Below are 19,861 nucleotides of genomic sequence, written 5' to 3' on the forward strand. Positions count from 1 at the left end.
ATAATTTTTGGTCTTTATTAGAATTATGTCCCTCTCCCAATAAATATTGAAGCTACTGCCTTTAACTGTGTATAGCATTAGCCAACCACTGGTTTGGACTGCAGAAGTCTCACACACATCTTTTTTACAACCATATTTTGGAAGTGTTAGGATTTCCGTCTCTCCAATATCTAGACTTCTGCAATATTTACACACAAAAATGTGTGTCATGTGTTCCACGGTGTTTTCAGTTTTCAGTTAACATTTTACTAGGAGATGTATAGTGCATTGACTCTTTCCTTTTTAAAAAAAAACAACAGAAAAGCATTTTTCAGTATACTGGCATAGTTTTACACTTCAGTACTTGCTTAGCTTTATATGCCCATTGAGTATGACCGATAAGTTCAGGTTTAACTCATTTTCATTCACACCTTTAAAATAAAGAATAACAAATAAATTCTACAGGAGAGTGCACCAACGCTGGTCTCCAGATGCCTTGAAATAAATTGTTACAATTTTTTTTTTATTGCAAAAGAAATGTATCCAATCCAACTACCTATATTAAAGCAATAATAATAGTTTGTAAAAGACCACTTTTTCACAGAAGTGTTCACTAGGAGATAATGGTTAATATAATAAATTAATGTAACTGGAGCCCTGCAAACTCACACCCGAGAGCTTCCTGTGTTTACAGGGATGGAGTGGCTGATGCCCTCAGAATACCAGATACCTGTGGCAACCGTATTGAGGTGAAAGGCTGAAAGGATGGGTGCTGTTAGTCAGAACTGTGCCTTAATGTTTTAGGTGTTTCCTCTTGTAAACAGGTCAAATTCATATGTCTCAGATGACACATCTGTGGTGCCCTCATCTCTTTCTGTCCAATGTGAAAGGCTATATAAGCTTTGCTGAAAAGAGAAGTAGGACACTCCTCTTTGGAATGTCTAAAACAAGAACCATAATTACTGATTCCCGTGTTCCAAGACTGATCTGAAGCAAAATTAACAATTAGTGAACAGAGCAAATCTTTTGGAAACCACAAGTACAACTGGGTGCCTACTGATCAGGAAAACACAGAGCAGGATGAAAACTACTAAGCCACTGACTTAAAAAGTCACTCCTACAACACACAGGACCAGTAGCAATTGTTTTTTAGGTGTGAGAGTTTTGCAGCCATGACGACAGAAGGTTTCTCTATGCTACACCATTTACAACAGGGCTGGAAATAATTTATTCCAACATTTTAAAAATAAAATGAGAAAAATTACAGTTAAAATAATCAAACCTGAAATTCCCATTTGAGGTGTTTAAATTCAAGACTCTAGTTAACTTTAAAAGCATTATTTCTTTCCTAGGTATATTTAAAAATCCCAGAAAGTTATTCCATAACGTTAGTGGATAAAAAAAAGAAACACCAAGGAACATGAGAACTAAGTATACTCATGCATAAGGTAAATCTGGCTGCAATAGGTGATTTGATTGTTGGCGAGTTCGTCGGAGTTTCAGTAACTAAGACAGCTCATCTCGCTTATGTTTCAGAAGATAAGATCACTTTATTGGCCATATCCAATTTCTTATATTTGGAATAATATAAGAATCAGGGAGAGAAGCTTGGGATCAGAGTGCAGGGTCAGCTGTTGTACAGCGCCCCTGGAGCTGCTGGGGTTAAGGGCCTTGCTCAGGGGCTCAATGGAGGAGGATTCCTCTGCCGGCCGCGGGATTTGAACCTGCAACCTTTCAGCCACAGGTGCAGATCCTGAGCCACAGAGCCGCCGCACTGCCCAACTATGTCTAAGGCAACGTTAGCACTGAAGTCTGAGGGAAAGACATCAGCAAGGGGCAACAGTGGACAGAGACATTGGTGCATTCATTTGAAAGGCAAGGCAAAACAAGTGAGCACCTGCACAACGAATATCAACCTGGGGTTATGAGCAGCCAGATTTATCAGAAAACATTCCGCATAGAACTCTGCAGAGTGGGATCAGATCACATCTGTTCATGCATGTTTGTGAGTCCAGCAGAGCAAAGAGCAGAGGCAACGTACTACTGAGCGGTGGAATAATGCAATACGGTCAGATGTCGGGTTTGGGGGCACTGCTTCCTGGAGAAGGCGAGGTGAATGATAATCGCTACTTAATGGTGCTTAATAGCTACTTAATAGTGATCACTGTTATCCTGATGTTGCAGCATTTCTTTCCTGCTAGAAAGGGTCCCTTAAAAGATGATAATGCCCCCATCCACAGAGCATGAATGGTCAACCAGTGGTTTGATGAGCATGATAGTGATGTTAGCTACTCTGTATGTCAATGACCTTCTCAGTCATTAGATCTGAACCCAACAAAGCATTAATGGGACCATCTGGAATGGGGCCAGGAATGGCATTTTGCACCTGGCATGAGCTGATGTACCTTTATCATGGTGTTCATCCCTCTGCAGACCTTCAGACGCTGGCAGACTCTGTGCCCCAGCACATAAAGGCCATACTGACTGCAGGGAGTGGCCTAGTGCCCTATTAAGTGACTTTACATTGGTGTTTCCATTTTTTGTCCACTACCTGTATGTTTCAGTAACATTTGAAACAAGATGTTCTTTAGCAGAACGCCAGCAAGTTCCATTACAAGTTTTAAAAACACAGTTTTCCTGATATTTGTATCACCGCAGCAATCCAGAAAAAAACGCTGTGAAAAGCCACTTTTCTATTCCGCAGGACCTAACTTCCAAAATCCTTTCAGTTAAAATGGAGGAATCTTTAAATTTCCTTTTTCATATTCTTAAAACTTACTTTTTTCAAGCAGTGTTTGAGAAAACCAGTTAACTTTATAGTGACTGTTAACCACAGGAGAGCTATGAAACTAGTGTTGTGCAAAATTAGAAAAACAGCAAATGACATTAGGATTTTAAAAGCAGAATTGGCACATGTTTTTGTCCTACTTTAGTGTCCCTCTGTCTTTCCTTAGACTGATAAGTTTATTTTTCCAACTTCCAACATCTGGAAAGTCCAAAGAGCAGTGAAATCTCCGGGTTCTGGTCAGTAAAGGCACACTAGGGGCCAGCCTCATCTACCCCAGCCTCGGTGAAGAGGGTGTGGCTCACCTGTGCATGGCAGTCCATGCTGTGGTTCAAGAGCAGGAGGCCAGTAGAGGATGAAGCCTTACAGTGCTGAGGAGACAACGCCGTGCAGTTAACACAGTAAAATCGCCAGCTTCCGTAGCTTTTTGTTCCAACTCCAAGGTTTTGAGTTGCTATATTTTAAAATGATACACCGGTCGTTCTCATACAGAGCTTGAAGGAAGGAACAATGTGACAGACTTCAAAGCCAGCCCGGTTTCCTGAAGAGCTGGTTCCAAAGATGTCATTCGGCAAGGCCTCACGATTTATCCAGGGTGGGAAAGGCGTTTCAGAATGCGCTCGGCTTGATCCCTGTATGTCTCGCATAGAAACCACGCCTCCTGGACTCGACTTTGGCCTCTCTGTCCGCCTGTCCGCTCTAGGGCCCTGAGGGCTGGCTCTGAAGGGGCAGCCCCTGGCACACTCACGGTCGGGGCTATCTAGAGAGGTCTGGAACGAGGCGCTTAAACCAGCCCGTCACGGCCACGTCCACTCGCATCACGAAAGCAAAGCCCAGCAGGACAAACAGGCTGGTCACCAGGAATCCAAAGGCCTCAAACATTAACCTGCAGATAAAAGACGTGGGAGTGGGGGGTGGAAATACCATTTCAAAACCTCAAAATCATATAGAAGTAAATTACCTGTACATCACAAGCTGAAGCAGCTCACTGCTTGAACTACAGCAAATCCTTCTCAAGGAGCTGCAAAGTCACAATCCAGCGTCGGACAATGAGCTTGGACTTCTACTAGGAGCTGAGAATATGGCAAAGCTCTTGTTCTGGCTTTTCCTGTCAACAAGCACTTCTTCAAAAGCTGAAGACTGTTTCCAAGACGAAACACAGAAAACAATGGAGAACGGACCCCTATAAACGGAGCACTCAGACACCATGAGGCGTCCATACATGTCAAGATCTGAGAAAACTCACTTGGGTGCAAACACCTTCCAGACCATCAAATGCCTCCTGAGCACAGCTGCTGCACAGACAGAGGCCAACAGCTGCAAGGAAAAAAAATCAGACCTTTCATTTACCAAGACACAATGAGAGAGATGTTTCTCCTGCTTCTAACACAACCAAAATGTTTCTATTGGTTTCCTTTACCATCTCCTTTAAATATACATTTGACAGGCAACACCGAATGCAGCTATTCTAATAATGCTAAGCTTTTAAAAACCTTTTGGTTCTGCAATAACGCCTGACAACCTGCACAGATTTTCCCAGATTGTGCTTTTAATAACCCAGAACATCATATAGTACTACTTCAGCCCTAAAGTGAAATCAACTGATAGATGGGCTGCCTGCATTGAAGTAAGTTAGAGATAACTGCTTGGCACATCTTAAGGTAGTTATAGTTTTAAGTACAAGCAAAAACAGCCGCAGATCCAACAGCACTGAAATGACAAGGTCATGACGACGGATCTACAGGCATTCTGTCTTTCACTAGTGCACAGTAATGTACTACTGTTTCTGCTCCAGTAACAGGAGCCAAACATGGTCTTCAAGCACTGCTGCTCATTTTCGATTGCCCCAGGGCAAGCTGAAAAACCCTGGTTTTTGAATGATACACTGAGAGATGACATAGCCCACACTGCTCTCAGAGAAATGGACACAATAGATTTTTTAAAAAATCTGAAATTGACAAAATCACTTTTTTAAACCTGAGACCATATTTTATCAATCCCATTTTACACTGTGCGGAGCCTTAGAAATAAGAGACCCGTTAAAGATGATGTAACACACGATGGGCCTGTAAGTAACTGAGGTGCTTGCAGGCTGACTGTGGGAGCACAAAGAAGTGGGGTCCTCCCGGCTGCCTGTGGCCGGTGCAGAGAACGCCTCTGCTCAGCTCGGCTCACCTGGACGCCGTGAACGAGGAGGAAGCGCATGCCGAGCTGCAGCAGCGCAGCCGAGAAACCCTCGGGATTCTCCCTCAGCTTCATCTCCATAACGGCTTCGTCATCCCCCTGTGCCCCGCGGGCTCTCCTGTTGCCCCGCGACTCGCGCACGAGGGGCCAGAACAGCAGCAGTGGGCAGCTGACTGCAGGGGAAAGACACACAGCCCATCAGGATCCCATTTCCACCCACTCTTCCCAACTGCACTGGGGAGAGACACATCGGCTACAACCACAGTACACACCATGCTAATGCTAGATTTAAAAGCATTTTGTATATTTTGTATACAGGTAGGCCAGTGCTTCCAAAGCATGCAGGTGTAGAACAGGACTTAATGCATTTTTATACAAAAATTCGTGTTCTATATTCTGGTCGCTTGCAGATTAGAATGGCATATGTTTAGCAATAATATTATTTATGGTACCTGAAAGTTTCAGGTTGTTGCACAAAGCTAAGGTATGCGTATACGTGATCTGACAACTGGAATCAAATTCCTGTCGTTTATTTTTTTTTCCAGGACGTCCAGGACCGGATCTTTTCCACAGTGCACTCTTGTATCCCACTACTGTGGTTTTCCTGGGATGCTCACCACTTTCCACTGTTGTGTTTGAAATATTTGGTTGCAGCGTTATGCTTGCTTTCCTGCCCTCAATCTAGCTGGGATGATTTGGAGTTGGGAAGATTTGTCAATTTTGCATGGGCTGTGTGAGAATAACAGCGTCCAAAAGGTTAAAAACCGAAATCAAAGCCACCTCTACTAAGGACATTTTAACAAGGCTGATAACTGGTCACAGTACAGGTGTGAGGAGCAGATCAGGGGTAAGCTAGGTCATGCAGTAGCTAGTGCACTGATCTGACTGCATCCATTAATGTCAGAATATTTACATAATGATTTTTGGAATGACAAACTTTTAAAGTTTTACTATTCCTTCTTACTCCATTTCAGTTCTTAAACCTTGCTTTGCATCTTTAAATGTGTCTAACCATGACACAATGTTTAAACCAATAACTACAGCATAACTGAGCATCTATCTATGTGACAGGCCGTTGGCTAACTGGCATCTCGTAGGATGCCGTTGTCGTTCATTACTGCCGTGATATCTGACAGCTGCAATCCTCTCTTAAAAACCACGCGCTCCCTTCAGCAGGTGTGGGCATTAGCCAGAACAGGTCTGAGGAAGCCAAACAGCAGAGCTCAGCGGGAAGATCCCAGGCTCTCACTCTCATCCAAACGACAAGCCACAGAAAAGCTGCTGAGGCCGCAAGCAGCCCGGGAAGCTTTTCATCAGGAAAAACAAAGGTTTTCTGAAGCGCTAGTCTTTTTTTTGACCGAAAACCATCTTTTTAAGCAGCCTGGAACAACATAATGAAGGGTGCTGGGTGTTTCTTGCACCTGCCAGGAGGATTTGTGCGGAGAAGGTGTTGGCGGCGACGAGCAGGCCGGGCAGCAGGGCGCCGGCGTGGCTCTGGTTGAAGCCCACGAAGGCCGAGTTCCACTGGATGGAGGGGAAAGTGGGCAGGTGACCGGTGGAGTGAAAGAACTGAGTCGCGGCCAAGGCCCACATCAGCACAGGAGCCCAGGGCACCCAGAAACCATCTGCAGACAGAGACACGCCCAGAGAGACTTACACACCATTCCTATACCCACGGGGACACATCGAGAAACGCAACCTGATCTCACACCGATTCAGACACTGAATATGTCAACGTGCGTGCGTGTAAGGGCAAAGCACTGACAGACACAATGGAAAACGACGTACACAAGAGACATAAACATAGTTAGCGGCATGCTATGCACGCAGATGCACACACGTTGAAGAACATGATAAGAAACACACACGTTGAGAGAGGTCCTCACCTGTGTGGTCGCCTGGAGCTGCGAGAGAAGAGGCAGCAGAGTGCATGTACAGGATGGCTGCAGACTCCAGCAGCAGGAGCAGGAAGGACAGTGCCATACCCTCGGGGTGCAGCATGGCTAGGCCCAGCCCCAGGAGCCCAGACACCAACAGCAAGGGAGCCGAGTACACTGTGCCCAGGCCGTATGCCTCCACTGCTGGTCGCCCGTCCCCCTCCTGGCCGGTGACCTCCTCTTCCAGAGATCTGCGCATGCGCTGGTAGATCTGTGGGATGAGGTGGTGCAGCTCAGCCTGGGGGCTCACCCCCGTGCTGGCCCTGTACCTGGGAGGCACCATGCTGCTCGGGGAGGCTTGCCTGGGCTTCAGGTACACTGTCAAGGGGTTCAGGAGAACCAGAGCGACCCCGGTTCCCAGCAAGGCATAGGCAGCCCTGGGGAGGACCAGCAGGGACAGGCCGATGAGTTCCTGGAGGTTGCGGAAGCTCTCTTCTGGGGTGGAGCTGACGGCCCAGTACATTACCACCGACATGGTGACCAAGGGCAGCACCCAGCGAGCCGTGAACACAGCTGGGCTGGGGGAGTTCAGGTTTCCATAGTGACGTAGCCAGCTACGCACAAGGTATGCCCAGGCTACCAGAGAGGCCACTGACAGGAAGTAGCGTAGGTTGCGCAGTTGGCCATCCTGAATCCTAGAAAGCGGGGCCAGGAAAGGTGAGGGCTCGCAGGACCCTTGCTCCTCACGGCAGCCATGGAAGGAAAGAGATAGGTAGAGGGATACCACCAGGAAGCCCAGGCAGCCCAGCAGTGTAAGGCTCTCTCTGCGGATGGACGATTGAGAGGGGTAGGGCTTCTGGGTATCGGGCATCAGGGACAGCAGCTGCCCATCCCAGTTGAGACGGACAGGGATGGAGACGCCCAGAGTGAAGAGGAGAAAAGTGGCTACTCGACCTTCGGCTATTACATAGCTGTCAGAGAAGAGAGAAGCACACCGAAGGAGAAGGATACACAGTGGAACGGAGAGGTCAGACAGCCCCCTCAGGAGGGCTCGTGGGATGGGTTTTGCCTTTTTGGAAGTTCCGTTCCTGTTCATCTGATAGGCTTTCCAGAAAAATGCCAGCTGGGAGACCAGGGCTGCCCCGCAGAGAGCCCACAGCAGGTCCACCTGGCTGTAGAAGACAAGTTGCCACACAGCCACAGAGCCACCAGCCACTGTGCCCAGCACTACAGAAGTCCACAGGGGATTCCAGTCTCCCCTCCCAATGACTCCAGCCAGCTCTGAAATGGCACAGCACAGTAAACAGGTGGCTGCCAAGACAGCGACGCCAGACGCCATCTTTAAAGGGTGGAATCGTGCCCAGGAGGCACGGCACGTCTCCCTCACCTCACTCAGATAGCTCCGGAGGGAGGAGAGCAGCTCTTTTAGCCTGGGAGCGAACTCCGGGCTGGTGGGGGAAGTGGGATTTGCCCCCAACAGGGCACTGTACTCTGCTGACAACAAGGAGAACTCTCCCCGCAGGCGAGCCAGACTCTCCAGTGGAAGATCTTTGGCAATCTGGGAGTAAGTGTCCAGGAACCGATTGACCTGCAAACAGGAAAAAGCCTCATTAGAGTCTCTCACGTAGCACTGCATTCCAGATGGAATTAGTTAAAAATATATTCTAGCAGACTGCACTGTACATTTTTAACAGAAAATGTGGGGGAGTTGTCAACCATCAATTTCTAACAACTTTAATGGGCCACGACTTGCCAAGATTAATGCATCATCGTGCTCCATCTTTGGGATTGTTTTTGCACTGCCAGCTTTACCGCATCAGCAATTCAACTATGAGAAGCTGATGAAACAACCATCAATTGTTGCCACACAGGGGCCTAGTACTCACCAATGGTCACTGATGCAACAGAACAAAGTGGTGTGTGTGTGTGTGTGTGCAACAACTCAGGTGGTCTCACCATCAGTGGGGCCCAGTCCCCTTTTGTGACAAATCAAGATTTTGCATAGACCACCCCCAATGGATACATCAGTGCGTGATGGATGAGTAGGCTCACAGAACAATATACTAACTACTGTGCACACCAGACCAATCGATGGGGAGCTCCGAGTGTGATGGTTTGGACAGGAGTATCTTTTTTGGTCGGTACAAAAGTTCACTTACAGTGGCTGATGTAAAATTGACTGTGCAGCAGTACAATGACCCTGGGACCTCACTTGCTACCTTGCTCAATTGGACATGTAATAACATTCCAGCAGGTTAATGCTCAATCTCATGTTGTTAGTGTAACAATGACTTTCTTGTGAAATAAGAATGTGACTATGACTTATGGGGCAGAGATATGCCCCATTGAACATCTGCAAAATGAGCTGGGCTGATGTGTGACATCTAGGGCTCAGAGACCAGTGAACAGCCATAGGCTGAATGAGTCAGAATCCCACAACACAGCATCTACAGACTGGTGAAAAGTATGTATTGCGCACGTACAGTGTACATTTCTTCCAGCTGTGGCCACATAGGCTACTAGCTTGTAATTTTCGCAGTACAATAGAAGACTAATATTAATCATCATAATGAATATACCCATGTCCTGTCTGTTCAATAAAATGTCGGTGCACTTGGTACAAAAAAGTTGTCATTTTCCTGATTATTATGTGAATTTGTTGCAGTTATAAGCAGTAAATTTTTATGCTCGGTATATAATTATAAATGCAACATTTCCTACAGTGTCAGACACATATACTATAAATCTAAATTTCTGCCAAAAAACTAAGATACGTTCAAGTAAAAAGAACCAAATACATTCTCTTACAGATGTAATTTCTAAGGATCTTGAAACAATTTTTTTTAATGTAAAATATTGATTATTCTGACGAGGTAAATTATCACTGCCTCTCCGACACAGTGGGAGGGAGTACCTGTTTGGCGTTGATCCACAATGCCTGTGCCTCGGCCAGTTGTGCAGAAGTGCCGTTTGCCAGGGCGTCCCGTGTAAAGAGGAGGCTGATCACTTGGCCAATGTTGCTGTAGGGGATGGGGATGCCCAGTAGTAGTGCTAAAGTGGGCACCAGGTCAGTCTGAGGAATAACTTCAGGCTCCGCCTAGCAATGACATGGAAGGACAACTGAAAACATGCCCTGGATTTGCAGCTCACGGCACAAAGCGTGCCTGCTTTGTCTTATATGTAATAAGAACGAGACATGTGAAAGGAAGCCATTTGTTCCATCTAGTTTATTTTTTTCAGTTATTAATTGACCCAAGGATCATATCCAGCTGTTTCTTGAAGGCAGTCTCAAGAACACCGGAAGCCTTCGGATAGAGATTCCCAATTCCAGGAATAAAGGTTCCTGTTCTCGGCTTTAAATGAACTTTCCTGGAGTTTTCATTTGTGTTCTCTAGTTTGTTTCACTGACGATTCCGAACAAGTCCAAATTAAGTTTCATGCCACCTTTGAGAATTTGAAATACCTTTATTACACACCCTCAGTCTTCTCCATTCCAAACTAAAGATTCAGGTCTTTCAGGACATTCTTTGGATCCATGGGATGTACCTGGTTGCAAATCTCTGAACTGCTTCCAGAGGAGCGATATCTTTCAACCAAAACTGCACTCAGTATTCAAAACTGTTCTGACTTTTTACTAGTGCACTGTACAATTTCAACATAACATCCTACAATTTAAATTCCATGCTTTTAACTGTACAGTATATACTATGTGTTTTTACTTGCTTACCCTCATTGCCTAGAAAATGAATGTTGCATCTACATAAACACCTAAGATGTGTCTTCAAGCTCATCTTGCCATTTTATATTTGTAATTTTTGATACCTGTGTGTAACATTCTGAATGTACGCAATAAATGTCATCAGTCAATAAATGTCATGTGCTTAAGGGTCCAGTCCTGAATTTGGTCTAAGTTTCATTGAATTTAATTTGCTGATTTTAGTGTCTAAACTTCAAAGCTGACTCTTCAACTAACTCAACCAGGAACAAGAACTTTGCTACAAATTAGGAAGAGCAGTGGCCCTGGTACAGACCCTTGTAGTACCCCACTCACTAATTATCTATACCCTGTGTTTCCCGTCTATTAAACAATTCTCAGAACAGGTGCATGCATTTTCATGAATGTTTTCTGCTTGAATTTACTAGTTAATATATTTTTTTATATTTTTGAAATATCTTCAGCAAAGCTAAATATACCATGTCACAAGATCTTTTGTATCCACTGCTTGTTCAAAAACCCCTTAAAAAAACGACCAGGCAAAACCAACCTTTTACAATCTAACCCTTAGGATCTTATTGCCACAGACGGTCCTCCAGTTTAGTTCCATTGTTTGTTTCCATAACCATGCCCATAATAGTATAAATAATTATGGTTCTATAATTTCTTGGCTCAGCTTTGTCATCCTTTTATGGATGGGTCATGATTCCTATGTCAAGAGATTGCTGGAAGACTTTTGTTATCCCTCTCTTCCTTGAGTACAATTGCAACACCACCGAGGCCTGGATATTTCTGGATGCTAAGTGCTTCTGGCACATGCACTGCTTCTGCCTCTTCTATGGCAATCTTATGTAATGTAGAACTTTGCCTTTTCTATTCCTGAAGCATTCTCAGTTCCATCTTTGGTAAACAACTGAATGAAGTTTTAATTTTATACATTAGCCATTTCCACCTGATCAAAAAGATGCCCATCTTTAACTTTATGTTGTGAAATGCTTTAACCGGATTTTGGAACTATACTATGTATGGAAAGGAGTACAGTGCCTTCCAAAGTGTTCATATTTTAGTTTTTGATTTGTTTTTGCTCCTTTTACAGACATGTAAAAGTATCGGTTTGAGCACATCAGTTTTGATTAAATGTACACTTTTTTAAAAAGCAGAGAACACGTGATTTTTTCCCTCCTTCTAGTGCCAAATTTTGCTAAGAAATAAAGGTACAATAAAATCATCAGTGAAGGAAGCACTGAAACTGCTCAATGACAACTACTGTACTGGCACCAGAGTGGGACTTGTTAAAAGAATGGTCCTTGTAATATATTATTTAGTTTTATAATTAAGGATGAACAAACTTCAGATAGATCATGGACAGAAAAATAGACATTTACAAATGTTTAGAAACGATGAAAAAAAAAAAACAAGAGCTCTGACAAAAGGCCCCCGCCCTCTCTTGTCATTAGCCCTAACTTGTCAGCTACGAGAGCAAAAAAAGGGATGGAGGATTGTTCCTTATTTTCTGATACCCTGTCGAGAAAGGCTGCTGCTCCTACCTGCCCTTCAGAAGGGGGGAAGAGCTGGCTGGGGCTGTACAGGAAGAGAGCGGCGTCGGTCTCCTTCAGGCTCTCCCCACCATGGTCGCCGGTGTCCGTCATCCCATGGTCTCCCATGACAACCAGCAGGGTGTCGTTCTGCAGCCGGCCAATCACGTCCCTGCAACCCACAGGCCCCAGAGAAACGCATCAGGACCCTGCCACCCCGAAGACGAGGCGCTTCCAAAACGTCCCAGATCGTTTACCTGGGCCCTGGTCATTCTCTTCGAGCCGTCAGTGGCAGACAACATCAACAGTTAAAGCTTGGATACCGAGGAAGTTCTCTTGCATTTGCTTCAGTTACGGCAACACTATAATACTACAGAGTCAAGCTGTGTTTGGTTTTTTGCTTGAGTCGCTGCATTAAAAGGGGGACTGAAGTCCCAATTTCTTAGACCGGTTATTAAATCTCTGCAACAAAATAAATTCATTGACGGTATGGTATTGAAAATTAAGCACAAAATCGTAAACTTTGTGAAAGCAATGTAAGTTGCCATATATCTTACAAATTTGCATTCGAGTTCTCACATTCGACACATTCGAATTGTGACGTGATGCGGCCCTTCCTGCTCACTAGTCACTGTGATGCCTAATGTAATATGACGTATGAGCCAATAAGTACAGGTTGTGCAGCAGACAGTTCACTGCAGAAATGTTCCTAAGTGATCTGCAAGCAGAGTTCACAAATAAGTTGTATTTCTTGGCAAAACTGTCCCGAAGTCGAGAGCAATATTTCTATTGGATTAAAAGAGATTCTTGTTTACAATGTAATAGGGCAGCTTCAGGTCACCCGAGGTTTAGTTGCCTCATTCTGAATCGCAGAATATGGTGCTGCGCCAAAGAGAGAATGGAGAAAAAAGTCTGCATCTGAGGATTCGTTGAGAGGCACATTACATACACTGCTTTGCTAACTTGTTGGGCATGTTAGACAGAATCAGGTTTTGTAATATATATTTACTCACTCACAAAGCCTAGTGTTTTCTTACTGTTACAACAATTTTTACTCATTTACAAAATTACAGAGTACATTTGTACTAGAAGAAATCCAGTCATTTACCGATTTGCAATTCATATCGCTCAGTATCTTCAATATCCTCATCACAACAATTCAGGAACAACATGAGCAGACAATATAAAGTATAGCAGTATCTAGTTCACCATATTTACCAATCAGATCTATTTAGGTCATTGCAAGATGTCACCCTTAAAATCATGAGTACTGTTATGGATATTGTTTCTCTCTACACATCACTAAAGCTACGAGGCTACTGTTTGCATTACAAAATACAGGTCTATCAGGATACCACAACAAGGCTATATAGCCATAAACTAGTAGCATGTCACAGCTGCAATGTCTGACCAATTAGACTGAATTGTATTAACAGGTTTAACTTCCTATTCGAGATTTCCATGTGTACATGTGCTTTAATCACATGTGCCTCAAGTTGTCAAGTCCCTTCTTTACTTTGTAAACCAGCGCCATCTACTGGTCATCTGTGGTTTACAAACTGTACAATAACAATGCAACACATGGCCCATTCGGCTTGTTTGGTTGCTACAAGCAATTGAACTGAAGGGCTCATCCAGCACTTTTGTAAAAGAAGCCAGTTTCGGCTTTGCCTGCAGGGCAAGAGCTCATTTCAGATTTCCACAAACCTTTGCATAAAAAGATGCCTCCTTTTCATTTAATGAAGAGCAGTAAAAAAATATGAAATGCCAAGAAAAAGCAACCGGCAAAAAAAAAGTACTCTCGGGCCAGAGCTGTAAATTGAACCTGAGGAAGACCTGCTCGGGAGATGATGTAAGGTTGCTCTGACCTGATGACCTGGTCCATCTGAGTGAGCTTGGCAGCCATGGCAGGGTGGTCCGGCCCAAAGCGGTGCCCACAGTGGTCCACCCCGAGGAAGTGTGCGATCAGTACGTCCCAGTCACCGCCCTCCACTGGAGAGGAGAGACATGAGGCAAATCATCAGCACACAGCAGGCAAACAACATTTTGCAAAGCCAACTGTGTTCTGTTGCCTGGTAGCACTCCACAGGTTCAGTCTGATTTAACAACAAAGAGCAGATTGAGAAAGTGCTCTTGTAAGATAACATAAGATCACTTTATTAGTCATATATAATTTCTTGCATTAGGAATTTGTCTTTTCGCAGACCCCAGCTTGCTCTCCATGAGACACACAGACAGGGAGAGAAGCTAGGGGTCAGAGCACAGGGTCAGACATTTATACGGCACCCCTGGAGCATTTAGGGTTAAGGGCCTTGCTCAGGGGCCCAACGGAGTAGGATTCCTCGGCCGGCCGCAAGATTTGAACTGGCAACCTTCCAGCCACAGGCGCAGATCGGCCCATAATGCACAATTCTACTGATATCAGAATCCATAAACAGGAAAGAATCATACTAGTGCACTCTTACTGTCTATGCATGTGTGCAATGGCATCACTGGCTATGCACAGACAATTAACGTACTGCAATCACAGGAGCTCTAGAAGCTAATGCTAGGATGATCTAATTCAGTCCTGTAGGTTTTCCTGCATCCCTACATTCCAGCTCAGCGATTAGAGCCCATGCTGACCTAATTACTGGCCTAAGGGGAGATAGTTGATAGCTCTTCTCATCTCCGTGCATCTGAACAAAACTGGACCGGAGCCCCTCTGGACCGGACTTTGGTACCTCTGAGCTAATGTACTGGTTGTACGCGATCACTGTACTGTGAGAGTGGCAGGAGGAGTGCACTGACTGGTGGGGTAGAGATGCTGTAGGATGCCATTGTCCACGGTGTGCAGGTCCTTGACGTTGAAGGAGGGGAAAGGCAGGCAGCGATGGAAGCGCCCCGGGAACAGGCTCTCCCAGGTGTCATCGCCCATGAACACCACGCGCCTACCTGGACAAAGAGAGGGACAAGCGGGCTTCACCAAGAGGGCACCAGTCCCGGAGGACTGCGGCACGCACACCCCGGAGATGGGTACAAAAACCTAGATTTTCACTTCTGGGAAAAGTGGAAGCTGGGAGCATAGTATCTCCTCGATAGCATCTTCATAGTGCATTATATTATTGACACACTGAGCTTCTCCAGTCTTTCCAGGGATCCAGTGCCAGGCAAGATTTCCAGTTTCCAGTCTTGATGAAAACACAATTTTTAAGTGAAGTCTATGGCGTTCCATGCGGTCAGCTTCCTCACCATGACCTTCCTTCACACTAACCCCCCTATGTAATACTGCAAGCATCACAACAATACCAAGAAGACTGAATGCACTGCCAATGTACAAACAGGATAAACTGTGCTTTAAGAGCAGCTGCCAACCCTGCCAGGCAGCAGACACTCCTGGCATCTGTGTTGCACTGCGGCATCCTACACCATCAGCAGCTACATCACCCTGAAGCACGATCTTGCCAGACTAACTGAAACTAAGGGAGGCTACAGCCTAGTCAGTACTGAAGGGGAGAACTCGAAGCAGAACTCTTTGGCTTTTCTCTTGAAAGGAGGCGCCTTGGAAAAACCACAGTCCTGAAGACTTGTGTCCACCCACATCCCAGCTGTGTGCCAGCCCTGTGCCCAGGATGCTGAACCAGTCTTAGCTAAAATCTTTCCCTCCAGTTCAACTGGCTAAGTCATTTTTCACCAGTTCACCCAACCGATCTGCTGTTAAGTGAACTGCTAATGCAAAATAAGTGAAATCTACCATCCTAATGTGGGACGTGAGAAAAGTGCTGACATGCAGCATCGAATGAACACAGCCTCCCCCAACAGGCACATGGGGACCCTGTGGGATGAAAAGCATGAAGTAAACAGCAGGTGGAGCCATTATTTCACATCCTCTATGCACAAGGCTGTCCCCTCACTAATTTTAATTCGGGCAACATCATAGGCTGGCCAGGCTGAGCAAGCCTAAAGTAAATTCTGGGTTAATATCCATGCTCTCACAAATCGGTCTATATAATCACCCCTCGTTAGGTAGTGATTTCACTCACTGGACACCTCCTGCAGCACAGTGTCCTTAGTCACTGGGACGCTGGTTTGGAAATGCTGGTCTCCCATCCCAACCCCATACTGACCAGACCCACCCTCGCTCAGCTTCTGCAACCTGATAAGATTAGGCTCCATTGCTTGCTCTCCCTCTACACACCATTCTGCCCCAGCTGGTGGATGAGGTTATCTTCCAGGATGGCGCTGGAGGCGAAGTTGTTGCCCACGTCCACGAAGGTGGGCAGGGAGCCGGTGGTGAAGCCCTTGATCCTCTGCATGGTGGTGGTGGGGGGGTCGGCCCTGAAGGGGTACAGCCGGGCGTGAGCCGGCCGCGCGGCCGCCAGCTCGCTCAGCACGCCCAGCTTGTTCTCGCAGGGCCGGGGGGCCGCCCGGCGGGGGTCGTGGCGGGCGAACGCGAAGGAGAGCGCGTCCAGCACGAGGAGCACCGCCCTGCGGAAGCGCGGCGCCCCCTCGCAGAAGCCCCCGCGGGGGGCTCCCGGGGAGAGCGCGTCCGCGCAGGAGCTGCTCCGGCTCACCTCCACCCTCACCAGCAGGAAGCCCCCCAGAAACAGGGCGATGCCCACGCAGAAGAGCGCGCACACCCAGAGCAGGAGAGCCAGCACGGGTGCCCTCCTCATCCTGCGGGAAGAGGGGGGGGATTTTCAGTCTCAGGCGGGTTGGGAGGTCCTGCCTGCGGCTCCGCAAAAAATCATCAAAGATTCACCCTGGGGGAGGGACAGAGAGGTGGGGGGGGGTGGGGTCACGCGTTTTATTTTTGAGTGCTGTCAACAAGGTCTTAGAATATTAACAGTGAATCTTGCAGACTGGAGTATTTCCCAAACGGCAACGCACCTTACTCAGACTGGAGGAGGAGGAGGAGGATAAAGAGCTGGCCCTCGCCTTTGGAGCCCAGGCTGATTCATATTTGCCCACCTACATCTTTCTTTCCGTCAGATTTAAGGCTACCTGCGATTAACGTGGCTTAAATAAACGACGGAAGCCACAAATTAGACAGAACCGAGATTGTTTCAAAGCTTCTATTTGGGAAGTAACTAGATATGACGGATCTCAGATGGCGGTCAACCCACCTTGTCAATCAGCCGATAACCACATCAATAAATAATAAAAATAATAAAAAAACTTTATTTTATATAGCACCTTTAAAGGTGGCTTCTCAAATACACTAATAATTGAGTACCCTCTGGGTGACACATGGCAGCCATTTTGCAGCAGATGCCTCTTCACTGATTTTTTTATGGGGACATCATAGACTGGCCAGACTGATCTGAGAAATTCTGGGTTAAGATCCATGCTCTCACAAACCAGTCTATATAATCACCAGTGGTTAGGTAGTGATTTTACTCACAGAACACCTCCTGTAGCACAGTGTCCTTAGTCACTGGGAAACGCTGGTCCCCAACCCCGTGCTGACCAGACATATCCTTGCTCAGCTTCTGAAATCTGATAAGGTTTGGCTACAAAGACGGTAACTCTGTTTGATCATGTAAAACTCAAATTCTTGTTCTATTTGATCATTCTTTCATACTTCTGCGCGAAACATTTAATGTATTTAAATTGCCACAGTTAAGACTCTGTGCTTCTGATAGCCACAAGAAAAAATGAGCTCTTTTTTAACATCGCAGCTTTATATTAACTGTTTATGTGTTGATGAATGTCAAATGAAGAAATTGCACTCTACAGAATCGGGTACAACAACTGCTTCGTCTGTTAGTACTAAAATATTACTTGTATCTGAAAACGGGGGAAAAAACTGCTTAAACCACCGAGCTACAAAGCTCAACCACGTATTTGTTCACTTACAAGACATAACGCATTCATAAAGAAATAAGCGTGTTTTATTAACTCCTGTTGACCACACAAAATGCTGAACTATTGCACAACAGCATCAACTGGACAGATATAAGAATAATGATCCCAGGTTAAAAAAAATCAAACTACAGTAGATCCAACCCAAAAATACACAACCTATCCTGGGCATACCAAAATCTTTGAAATAGAAAATCTTGCTATTTTCTTTTGCTCTCTTTATCTTTACCTTACCTGTAGCTTTGGAATCTATTCAGCCCACCCGCCTTCAAACTGACCTTGCAGGTATGCCTCCTTCCCAAAACAATCCCTCCTTCGCCCTCGTTCAGGGTCAGTCGTACACCTTCATAAACCCGGCCCCTGTAGAAAAGATAGGGAATCAGGTAACTCTGCCCAGCCTCCCGCCCCACCTCCCTTCATTCACTCAGACACACGGAGAAAGCGTGTACCGGCTAACCCTTCCGATTCAGGAAGTACCACGCAGAAGAACAACAAACGTACCAACTGACGTCACACACGGATGCTGCTTGCTGGGAGCGACAGATATGAACTCTGCCACCTAGTGTCGCGGAAGGGTAATGACAACTTCGGTGTCGGGGGGCACTGTCGATAATTGAAATGGATGCACTTTAAGTGGATAATAATAATAATAATAATAATAATAATAAACTTTATTTTATATAGCGCCTTTAAAGGTGGCTTCTCAAAGCACTTTACAGGATGACAATAACAATAAATAAGAAGACTACAACAATAAATAAGAAAATTTCACAAGACAGGACACAATTATAATTACAACAATACAACAATAACAATAGAGGAGACCGTGGAAGATGGTATTAAGAAGAGCAGAGGGGTGAAGAATGGAAGCAGTTAAGTAAAGGCTTTTCTGAAAAGGAGGGTTTTGAGTCTGGATTTGAAGGAGTTTAGAGAAGGTTTCGCCGATTTCGAAACACTAGCGATTACAAATTACGATTTGACTGGGAAATAAATACGTTTCTAGCAGCCATATCACCCTGCAACTCACAACTGGCAGCCCACTGAAGCAAAACAGGTGGGAGCCTGGACAGTACCTGGATGGGAGACCTCCTGGGAGAAACTAAGGTTGCTGCTGGGAAGTGGTGTTAGTGCAGCTAGCAGGGGGCGCTCACCCTGCGGTCTATGTGGGTCCTAATGCCCCAGTGATGGGGACACTATACAGTTAAAAGGTGCCGACCACTCTCTGTGGTCATTAAAAATCCCAGGGCATTTCTCAAAAAGAGTAGGAGTGTAACTCTGGTGTCCTAGCCAAATTTCCCATAGGCCTTTACCAATCATGGCCTCCTAATAATTCCCATCTATGAATTGGCTTCATCACCCGGTTCTCCTCCCCACTGATAGCTGATGTGTGGTGAGTGTTCTGGCGCACTATGGCTGCCGTTGCATCATCCAAGTGGGGGTTACAAATTGTTGGTGGTGGAGGGGATCCCCATTACCTGTAAAGCACTTTGAGCGGAGTGTCCAGAAAAGCAATATATAAGTGTAAGCAATTATTATTATTAACAGTATTCACTGCATAAATACCAAGACATCATGTTTCGCTGTCGTTGGCTAAGTGGCATTCAGTTGAAAAAGGATATTTAATACAAATTTTGTATTAAATAAATCAAATATGATACAATAGTATGGAGTGTTCGATAGAACGTTTGTTTTAGCGAGCACATTTATTATAATTCTTCCTTGGAATTACTATAAGGCAAGGATATCAAACAAAATTAATGGAGAACCTTTTATCTCCTAGTTTTTATGCCTTTCAGAGGATTTTAATTAATACATTTATCTAGGTTCCACGAGAGTTGCGTCTGTATGCATCCTTCCCTGTCTTCTCTTAATCATGAATTCAATCTCTACCTATCCATTAATAACCTAATTATGCCTCTTAAGGTCTTGTGCAGCTAACAAA

At 45.4% G+C, this 19,861-nt stretch overlaps 1 protein-coding gene across 6 annotated transcripts; it reads right to left on the reverse strand.

Annotated features, from left to right (window-relative positions):
* Positions 1-18,394, reverse strand: pigo (phosphatidylinositol glycan anchor biosynthesis, class O). 6 transcript variants are annotated; one of them, XM_015363508.2, is made up of 12 exons: positions 18,198-18,394; positions 16,253-16,731; positions 14,866-15,009; positions 13,944-14,067; positions 12,088-12,247; positions 9,740-9,922; positions 8,213-8,413; positions 6,835-7,096; positions 6,370-6,573; positions 4,940-5,121; positions 4,011-4,081; positions 1-3,650 (listed from the first exon to the last, which is right to left on the reverse strand). In XM_015363508.2, the coding sequence occupies exons 2-12, from the start codon at positions 16,728-16,730 to the stop codon at positions 3,521-3,523; spliced, it is 2,139 nt and encodes a 712-aa protein (XP_015218994.2). In that variant the 5' UTR covers position 16,731; positions 18,198-18,394; the 3' UTR covers positions 1-3,520. The 6 variants fall into 6 exon arrangements, 5 of the variants coding, with proteins under 5 accessions (XP_015218994.2, XP_015218948.2, XP_015218957.2 ...); XR_001480381.2 differs by adding an exon at positions 3,726-3,904 and having other exon boundaries at positions 3,567-3,650; positions 6,835-8,413; XM_015363462.2 differs by having other exon boundaries at positions 6,835-8,413.
* Between the last annotated feature and the right edge of the window lie 1,467 nt (positions 18,395-19,861).

The sequence above is a fragment of the Lepisosteus oculatus genome, chromosome 3 (assembly GCF_040954835.1).
Source record: "Lepisosteus oculatus isolate fLepOcu1 chromosome 3, fLepOcu1.hap2, whole genome shotgun sequence".
In the NCBI taxonomy this organism is placed as follows: domain Eukaryota; kingdom Metazoa; phylum Chordata; class Actinopteri; order Semionotiformes; family Lepisosteidae; genus Lepisosteus; species Lepisosteus oculatus.

Bases quoted from the DNA above. Each gene is read 5' to 3' on its own strand.
- pigo (XM_015363462.2), bottom strand. From the start codon at position 16,730: ATGAGGAGGGCACCCGTGCTGGCTCTCCTGCTCTGGGTGTGCGCGCTC. The intron at 15,010-16,252 runs GTGTGTAGAGGG...CTCTTTGTCCAG, and splicing joins CCACCAGCTGGGGCAGAATG to GTAGGCGCGTGGTGTTCATG. The intron at 14,068-14,865 runs GTCAGTGCACTC...TCTCCTCTCCAG, and splicing joins ACAGCATCTCTACCCCACCA to TGGAGGGCGGTGACTGGGAC.